Source organism: Mus caroli, chromosome 17 (assembly GCF_900094665.2).
Source record: "Mus caroli chromosome 17, CAROLI_EIJ_v1.1, whole genome shotgun sequence".
In the NCBI taxonomy this organism is placed as follows: Eukaryota; Metazoa; Chordata; class Mammalia; order Rodentia; family Muridae; genus Mus; species Mus caroli.
The window spans coordinates 22,099,266-22,109,112 of NC_034586.1; the positions used below are offsets into that span (position 1 = coordinate 22,099,266).

At 43.2% G+C, this 9,847-nt stretch overlaps 1 protein-coding gene across 2 annotated transcripts in view; it reads left to right on the top strand.

Moving 5' to 3' along the window:
• The first annotated feature begins 5,384 nt into the window (after positions 1 to 5,384).
• Luc7l (LUC7 like) overlaps positions 5,385 to 9,847 on the top strand; it is a 26,484-nt gene continuing 22,021 nt past the window's right edge. Inside the window, exons 1-3 of one of the 2 annotated variants that reach the window (XM_021186248.2) lie at positions 5,401 to 5,566; positions 6,448 to 6,518; positions 7,503 to 7,597. Coding sequence is in view for 1 of the 2 variants with exons in the window: in XM_021186247.1 (XP_021041906.1) it covers positions 5,506 to 5,566; positions 7,503 to 7,597 (156 nt within the window). In the remaining variant the exon portion in view is untranslated. Of the gene's footprint in view, positions 5,567 to 6,447; positions 6,519 to 7,502; positions 7,598 to 9,847 lie in introns of both variants that reach the window. The other variant, XM_021186247.1, reaches the window with a different exon arrangement.

Below are 9,847 nucleotides of genomic sequence, written 5' to 3' on the forward strand. Positions count from 1 at the left end.
CTCTGCCTCCCGAGTGCTGGGATTAAAGGCGTGCGCCACCACGCCCGGCGTTTCTAACTATCTTATTGCTAAAATTTGTCAAAAGAACTTGCTTAGGTGCTTCATTTGGTTTTTATTTAATAATATTTTCATATGTATGTCAGGGGAGGGTGTATGTAGTATTTGACTTCAGGTACCTCAACACACCAGAGGAAGGTGTCAAATTTCCTGGAGCTAGGGTTACAGGAAGTTGTGAACAGTTAGGCATGGGTGCTGGAAACCAAACTCTGGTCCTCTGCCCTCTGGACCACAGAGCTATCTCTTCAGCCTTTTGCTTAAGTTTTAAACCGACCAGCAGTTTGCCAGCACAAAAACATAGCTCTTGCCTAGAAGGGGATAAGAGATTGTGTATTCTTGAGTCAAATATACAGATGACCATGGGACAGGAACAAAGAATCAGGTTGTCCCTTGTCTTAGGGTTTTATTGCCATGACCATGGCAACTCTTATAAAGGAAAACATTTCATTGGGGCTGGCTTAGAGCTCAGAAATTTAGTCCATTATTCTCATGGTGGGAATCATGCAGACAGACAAGGTGATGGAGAGGTAGCTGAGACTTAGCAGACATCAGGAAGAGACACACTGACTGGGCTTGAGCATCTGAGAATTCAAAGACCACCTCCAGTGACACATTTCTTTCAACAAGGCCACATCTTCTAATAGTGCCACTCCCTATGGGTTTACGTGGGGCTGGGGGGGTCATTTTCCTTCAAACCACCACGTCTCTGAATGCTATGTCCCAACTTGGGAAAGGAAGGTTTCAGGAGTCTTTAATTATAATTTTTCCTTTTGAGAAAGGGTCTCTGTGTTCTGGCTGTCCTAGAACTCACTCTGTATAACAGGCTGACCTTGAATTCAGGGATCTGCCTGCATCCTGAGTGCTGGGAATAAAGGTGTGTGACACTATGTGTACTGGCTAGTTTTGTGTCAACTTGACACAGCTGGAGTTATCACAGAGAAAAGAACTTCAATTGAGGAAATGCCTCCATGAGATCCAATTGTAAGGCATTTTCTCAATTAGTGATCAAGGGGGGAGGGCCCCTTGTGGGTGGGACCATCTCTGGGCTGGTAGTCTTGGTTCTATAAGAGAGCAGGCTGAGTAAGCCAGGGAAGGCAAGCCAGTAAAGAACATCCCTCCATGGCCTCTGCATCAGCTCCTGCTTTCTGACCTGCTTGAGTTCCAGTTCTGACTTCCTTTGGTGATGAACAGCAATATGGAAACGTAAGCTGAATAAACCCTTTCCTCCCCAATTTGCTTCTTGGTCATGATGTTTGTGCAGGAATAGAAACCCTGACTAAGACACTATGCCTGGCTCATGAAGCAATTATAGTTGGGGGGAGCATAATTCACACACACACACACACACACACACACACGACACAGGGTTCACTATGTAGCCCTGGTTGGTTGGTGGCCCTAGCTATCTTGTAACTCCCTTTGTGAACCAGGCTGGCCTCAGTCACAGAGAACCACCTATAGGTCAGACTATAGGTAGACAATAAATGGTACTAAAAGGACTAAAGAAACTTCATGATAATTTGGTTCTAGATCAGCAACATTCTAACATTCCATATTCGGGAAGTTCTTTTTTCCTTTTACCTTCTTTCCTTCCTTTTCTTTTAGACAAAGAGCCATGTAATACAGGCTGGCCTTGAACTCACTATGTAGCTGAGGATGAATCTGAGATTTTGATCCTACTGCCTCTACAGAACACAGGGCACACTAGGCAAGCACTATTAACTGAGCCACATCCCCAGTCCCTTCTTTTCCCCATTCATACGGTTATAAACCGTTAATTGGCCTTGTAGAATCTTTGGCCCAAGTGTGGGCTTTTCCTGGAAACTTCAATTCACATCATCTTGTAAAAGTCTGTTATATTCTCCTGATGTAATTGTTGTCTCCAAGGCTAACTGCTTTCATCTGCTAACCTAGGCCTAGTCCTGGAAGCTTCTAGCCTCCATACAACCTAATTTTGGCCCAGGATGTCCTCAGCCTCTGAGTCTTACTGTTGAATACATTCATTACTTCCTAGCTCTTTCTGAGCTCTGGGTGGCTGGTTCAGTTCAGCTGTTCTGGCTTAAAGGCCTCTCTGGGCTAATTCAGCCTGGCTTCTCTTGGCTTCTCCTGAATTGCTGTTCTTGGCCAACTGTTCTGCTTGCTCTCATACTAACTTTGACAATATGTTCTAATCTTCTGACTCCTTCTTATTCTCTGGCTTCTTCTGTCTTCATCTGTGTCTAAAGTGTGTGTTTAAGGGCTGAACTACACCATAACTACCCTTTGATCACGCTGTGAACCCCAAGATTCTGTAATTTACTGGAAAATCCTGGTTTTAGTTGTAGTGTGGCTTAGCATACACCTTTCATACAAGAGCTTTCAGTTTGAATTCTTTAAACAGGGTTAAATAAAATCAACCATAGGTCAAGAGAAGGGGCAAAATCCCAGCAGTCGGGAGGCAGAGGTAGGCAGCTTTCTGAGTTTGAGGCCAGTCTGGTCTACAGAGTGAGTGCCAGGACAGCCAGGACTATACAGGGAAACCTTGTCTCAGAAAAAACAAAACAAAACAAAAAACCACGGAAAGTAAAAGGGGATTAGGAGGACAGATAGAGAAACGTGCATGCACAGGAAGTAGAAGGGAGTGTGGTTTGAGAAGGAGGTGGGGCATTGCTTCTGGGGCATTGACTGTGAGGGAAGGTCAGCTTGGTGCTTTCTCTGCCTCCATGACCTAGCAGCCTTTCACCTGGACATCAGACTCCTGAGCCTTTGTTGGCAAAATCAAGCATTTGAGATTTTAAAACAACAATCCCCTCTTCCTCCTAATTTAAGATCAGACTGAGACATCCGTATTGATGGACCAGAGCACAACCAGGCCAGTGTAGGAAAAAAGTGTACCGGGAGGCAAGAAGGAGAAAACAGACATCAACATCAGAACAAAGCCATGTGTGTCAGCTGGAAATAGTAAGTGGGCAGGGCCAAGAGAAGTCTGTAGAAAGAGAATTGTAGATGAGAGAAATTGGCGGTTAGGAGCCTTACTGTTCTTGGTTTGGTTTGGTTCCCAGCACCTACATGACAGCTCCCAAACATTTCTAACTCTGGTTCCAAGGGAATTGTAATATATTATAAAACAAATATTGTACTATTATGGTTCTGTGTGAAGTACAAACTGCAACCCCCATGGAGAGCACAAAAGCATTCAGAGAGAATGGAGAACGATTTAATAAACACATGGGCTAGATCATCAAAACTGTCTGTCTCAGGGTGGACATTTTTACAATTTATATAGAGTAAGCAGCTTTGTCACGAAAGTCTACCATTCTAGAGAGGTCGTTTCCTCCTGGTATCAAAAGAAATCCCTTAGCTTGAACTTTATAGATCCAACACCTATTCCCCAGCTTTCAGACACAAATCACCCCTGCCCAGTTTTATTTTTTCATTTTTTAAAGTTTTTTTTTCTAAAGATTTATTGTTATATGTAAGTATACTGTAGCTGTCTTCAGACACACCAGAAGAGAGAGTCAGATCTCATAACGAATGATTGTGAGCCACCATGTGGTCGCTGGAATTTGAACTCAGCAGTGCTGATCCATAGAAGAGCAGTTAGTGCTCTTACTCTCTGGCCCATCATTCCGGCCCCAGTTTTATATATATGTAAAAAAGTGCATATTTAATTATTTTGCTTTATAACTTACAAATGTAACATTACTCTCAATAGCAATTAGTACTTTGCAGCACTGATAAATCAACATCCAAAAAATTTTTTACATCTAATTAAAAAAACAGGTCTCTTTCTTTACTTGGAATTTCATAATCTGCTTGAAGGTCCAAGTCGTGGATTTTGGTACATTCTCCTAAATCCATGTGCTGTGGGTAAAAAATTATACATTAACACCTATCCATTTTAGAAAGCATGTAATTGGGCTGGTGAGATGGCTCAGCAGTTAAGAGCACTGACTGATCTTCCAGAGGTCATGAGTTTAAATCCCAGCAACCACATGGTGGCTCACAACCATCCACAATGAAAACAAATAATAAAGAGCCTAGGGGCTGGAGCAAGAGGAAAAAGGTGGGGGTGGGGTGGGGGGGGGGAAAGTAACAAAATAAATAAATAAGCATGTAATTAATATGATTTAGCATTTCAACTTTCACTGAAATAAGCAATATATTGTTTTATAGAGTGTAAATGAAGAAATGGACCAAGTGTAATGTTGTGTGCTAATAATCTCAATGGTCTGGAGGCTGAGCAACAGAGGGATAGCAAGTTCAAGTCCAACCTGGCCTGTGTATATGTGTGTGTGTGTATACACATATACATATATATGATATATATGTACATATATATATATATATATGACCCTGTCTCCAACAGAAGAAATGGAGGCAAGCACATTTGCACATTTCTGTGATTGCAGCACTTGGTAAGGAAGGGAAAGTGGGAGGGTCAGGAATGCAAGTCATCTTTGGCTTCATAATAAGTTCAAGGTCAGCATGGGCAACGTGAGACTATATTACACAAACAAAAAGAACTGAGATATAACCTAGAAATTCATTTATCATTAGTTTTTTTAAAAAAAATATTTATTATTATATGTAAGTACACTGTAGCTGTCTTCAGACACACCAGAAGAGGGCATCAGATTTCGTTAATCCGGACCTTCAGAAGAGCAGTCGGCGCTCTTAACCACTGAGCCATCTCGCCAGCCCCCTTGTTTTGTTGAGACAGCTTTTCCCTGCGTAATTCTGGCAATCCTGCAGCTTGCTCTGTACCATCAGGCTGGTCTCTAATTCAGAGATGTGCCTGCCTCTGCCTTCCCCAGCGCTGGGATTAAAGCCTTTGTCTCAAGTTTATATTTGTTTGACTAAAGTCTCATTAGAGCAGAGAATTTGATGTTTCAGGAACCAGGATAAAAATTAGTGGTGGAGTTTTTATCTAGTTTTTTTTTTTTTTTTTAATAAAGAACTATTTTAGCTATCTTCAGACACAGGTGAAGTGGTTATCAGACCCCATTACAGATGGTGGTGGGAACTGAACTCAGGACCTCTGGAAGAGCAGTTTGTGCCTTTAACCGCTGAACCGTCTCTCCAGCCCCCCTCCCCCCCCCTTTTTTTTTAAGCAGGAGGTAGGATCTTAGTCTCACAATGACCACGCTTCCACAGGGTAGCCTGACACCCAGGACGCTGGCCCTGAACTACTCAAGCATGATCCTGGGGATTACAGGCATACCACGCCCGGCCGAAATCAAGCTTAGTTGATCTAGTCTTTAGAACATCTGCGACCGGTCCACTCAGCGACTCCTGTACACTTCCCGACAGGCCTTGCATCAACGTCAAAGAACTTCCTCCCAGCATTCCCCGCGGCCGGAAGGCGCCGTGCGGGCTTCTGGCTGATAGGAGCGTCTTTTCTCGTTGCTGTTTGCGGCTTCTCTTGTTGAGTTGTGCGGAGCTTCTCGGCCGTCCCCACTGGCCACCATGTCCGCCCAGGCGCAGATGCGGGCCCTGTTGGACCAGCTCATGGGCACGGCTCGGGACGGTGAGTCTGAGCAGTGGCCCAGGCTCTGGGCGGGGTGGGAGCAAGGCGAGGCCGCCTGGAAGCCTGAGGTGAGGGCCGTGACAGCGTGCGTCTGCGCGGGGCGCCATTTTTCTCCCCTGCTTGCTGACCCCAGGCTCGGGGCCTTTGTCTGATCTGCTTGGCCTGCGAGTCTCTCGCAGCCGCCGCGTTCTACTGGTCCGGGCTGCCTCCTTCCTGAGAGTCCGATCCGACGGTGGGGCTCTGTCCCCTTCTCGTTTTCCGTCATGCGAGTTCCTCTTGGTCGGCACCGCGGCTCGGCGCCGCCGGGCAAACTGGAGCGTCGGCGAAGGGCTGGAACCAGCGCGGGCTCCGGGGTGCTGGCTGCCGGGTGGCGGAATTTCTCTGATACTCTTCGGAGGAGAGGCGATCCCCGAAGGAGCTGGACGGGTTTCGAAAAACCCGGGCGTTCTTGCTCCATACGGTTACACGGGGAGCCGCAAATGAGCATTTCTAACGTGGGTTCCCTCCGCGTACTTTTCTAGTCTTCCCTCCCTTCATTCCCCTGCCTCACAGATTAGCCTCGGTTTAGTCACCTCTCCGCATTCATTAGGTAGTTGGTTCTGTAAGGAGGCGTGCAAGATCATGGTGGTGTCTCAGGAAAACAGTTGCATCCTAGCAAAGCTAGATCCCTGCTGTGGTTTGTGTTTTCATTTTTACTAAAGTAATAAAGCTGTAATTTCACACTGGCACATTTCACAGGGCTGTGCAGATTCTTTGCACTATTTCATAGGTCAATACGTGCTTTTAGCTTTCTTTGTATGTTGAGTTGCTTTTGAATTGCTTCCCATATTTTTATTTCATACAAACTGAACAATTGTGGCCCCTCTATTTTATTTATAAAGGTTCAGTGTATCTTTGCCTGCCTACATCAATCTGCAAGGGAGTTGCAGAAAAGCCTCATGTTCATCGAGCCGTGAGTCACAACCAATTTCTAAGCTGTTATAACAAAAAGTGTTTGCTTTTTTTTCCCACAAGTAACTTTAAAAGTGTAGTTTAGAAAGAAAACATTTTCAGTAAAAAGACACGACATTAATCCTGGATGCTTGCCAATCCTGAACTATATTCTCCCTGACTATTACACAGCACTGTGTCCTGTACACAGATAGCCTTAGAATTTGTCACATACCACTTTGCCTTTACTATTATGTATCATTCCCCGACTTCCTTACTGCAGGTGTGGGCAAGAAAACTTTTCCTTTAAAACTTTTCAACAGCGGGCATAAAATTCTGCAGCTGAGTTCTTGAAGATTGCAGATGGGTACAGTATGTGTTGGAGTTCACAGTGTGTATTGACTAACCGGATTCCTTTTTGCTTTCTTTGGTATTGTCTTGTTAAAAGTGACTCCCAGGTGCCAACTTTCCTTTTTGAGGGTGGGGATGAAAGGGGGAGAAGAAGAAAAGGTCTAGAGATACTTAAGTCAGTGATAGAGCTTGAAAGCGGTCTTCCTCTTGTAGTTTTTTTCAGAAAGTACTGCCTATTAATTTGATTCTGACAAGAAAATCAGATTGTTGAGTAGCTTTGGTTGGTGGAGATTAGCAGCTGTACTGATCCGCAGTGGATTCATGGCACTCATTACACCGTGGGCCTTGATGGGTCATTTGCCCACATGTAAATTTGGGCGGATGCCTTCTGGTGCTCACTCCTACTTCTGACTCTGTTCTGTGAATTAACTGTGGAGTTAGATGTGGTTCAGTGTGCTTCTTCATAAAAACTCAGCTTAAAAACTATTTGTATTTTATTCCAATTGTAAATATCTTTAGCTCAGTTTCTTAGTGTATATAATGGGAAGAATACAGAAACACTAGTCTGCAAATCGTCCAGGTGTATTAATTTTGCCAGATAGCCTTGTGTAGTGAATGAGATAATACTTTATTTAAAACCACAAATGAATTTCAGGAGATGAAACCAGACAGAGGGTCAAGTTTACAGATGACCGTGTCTGCAAGAGTCACCTTCTGGACTGCTGCCCCCATGACATCCTTGCTGGGACGGTAGGTGCATTCTAGACCTTTGTGATTAGATTACTTAGAAGGAGTGCTACAGTGAATGTTTATATATATAATAAAATATATATATATATATTTTTTTTTTTTGAACCCAAGAGAGAGATTTTGTCTTTAAAAAATTACCAGCATTCGGGAAGCAGAGACAGGCGGATTTCTGAGTTCGGGGCCAGCCTGGTCTACAGAGTGAGTTCCAGGACAGCCAGGGCTACACAGAGAAACCCTGTCTCGAAAAAAAAAAAAAAAAAAAAAAAAAAACCAAAAAAAAAAACCCAACAACAACAACAAAACATTACATGATGGGTGCTTAGAGAGGTGGCTCAGTGGGTAAGAGCACTTTTTGCTCTTGCAGAGGACCCACGTGTTGGCTTACAGATATCTATAACTCCAGTTCTAGGGCATCTAATACTTTTATATGCTCGACAACTACATTCGTTCATGTGCACATACCCAGACACTGGAATATGTGTAATTTGAAAATTATAAAATTAAGCCTTAAAATTAAATAATGTAATGTTTGAAAATAGAGTGTTAGGATTAGAATTGTTGGACTACCTACTTTATACTGTTATAAGGAGTTACAGGGCTGGAGAGATGCCTCCGTATTTAAGAGCACTGGTTGTCCTTTCAGAGGCCCCGGGTTTAATTCCTGGGACTCACACGGCAACTTAAAACTGTCTTTTTTTTTTTTTTTGGTTTTTCGAGACCGGGTTTCTCTGTGTAGCCCTGGCTGTCCTGGCACTCACTTTGTAGACCAGGCTGGCCTCGAACTCAGAAATCCGCCTGCCTCTGCCTCCCGAGTGCTGGGATTAAAGGCGTGCGCCACCACGCCCGGCTGAGTATTTCATACACGCATACAAGGTATTCTACTCTTATCCATCTCTCCACACTCAGGGGATTTGACTTTGAGGGTCTCATGGGACATATGGAGTGGGAGTTGTAGGGGGAGTGAATGTTTTTTAGGTAGAATTCTATTTTCCTTTACCATGTAAAGTCTGTTGCTCTTCAAATTATAGATTGTTGGTAAGTGCTTGGGTTGTGAAACATTTCATTGAAATCCATTAAGCAATCGTGTTGTTTTGAAAATTTTGCTGATCTTATTTAATTTCAAGTTGAATTTATATTAGACCTTACTAATAGTATATTTACATAAATGCATACATATGTATATACATACAAACACATAATTTTGGATGTAGGCCTGGGTCCATGCAGGTGTGCACAGAGGCCAAAAGAATGCATTGGATCCTCTGGAATTGGAATTATAGGTAGTTTTTAGTCCTTCTGAGCCACCTTTTCAGCCTCTGTTTGCTCTTACCTTATTTATTATTTATACTGAATGTGTATTTGTTGTGTGCATGTCCGTGTAGGTGCCAAGGTGTTCATGTAGATGTCAGAGGACAATTTGGAGGAAAGATTCTGTCCCCCCATTGGATCTGGGGATTGCACTCATCATCAGGTGGCTTTTCCTGCTGAGTCATCTTATCAGCCCCTAATATAAAATGAAAATCAAATGGAGATCACATTGATTATATACTTTTATAACTCTTTCAAGAAATCTAACCAATAACTGTAGACTCTGAATAACACAGATAAATTATAGTTTTGAGGAATGTGCTTTCATTTGAAATTAAATTTAAGATTAAGCAGTGAAGAGAGTCATCTGCCATATTTCAGCCATTTAGAATGAGTGTTTTGGGAAGGTCCAGTTCAAGACTTTCACAGCCATTTTGAGAAGTGTATTGATTGTATGAAAGAATGTGTGCCAAAAAAACATTTCCTGGTGAATCCTGGATTAAAACTTGGGTAGTGGTATTTATTCATGTGTGTGTTCCTGCACTCATGCAGAAGCAAGAGGATAGTAGGTCTTGTCCTCTTGTCACTGATCACCCAGCCCCTTGAGACAGTGTTTCACTGTATATCTCTGGCTGACCTGGAACTTATTTTGTAGACCATCTGACTTGGTCTCTTACATGTTGGGATTAAAGTTGTTCACTACTTCTCCTGGCATGGAGCATCTTTGATGAGTGAAGATTTTGAGAATGCCTAGAAAGCTGATGCAGTAATACTGTATTCTTGTCCTTACCAGGCCCATATCTTTTCTTCCTCTTAACCAGATGTTTGGGATAATGAAAAAATAAAAATAAACTTGGGGCTGGTGAGATGGCTCAGTGGGTAAGAGCACCCGACTGCTCTTCCGAAGGTCCAGAGTTCAAATCCCAGCAACCACATGGTGGC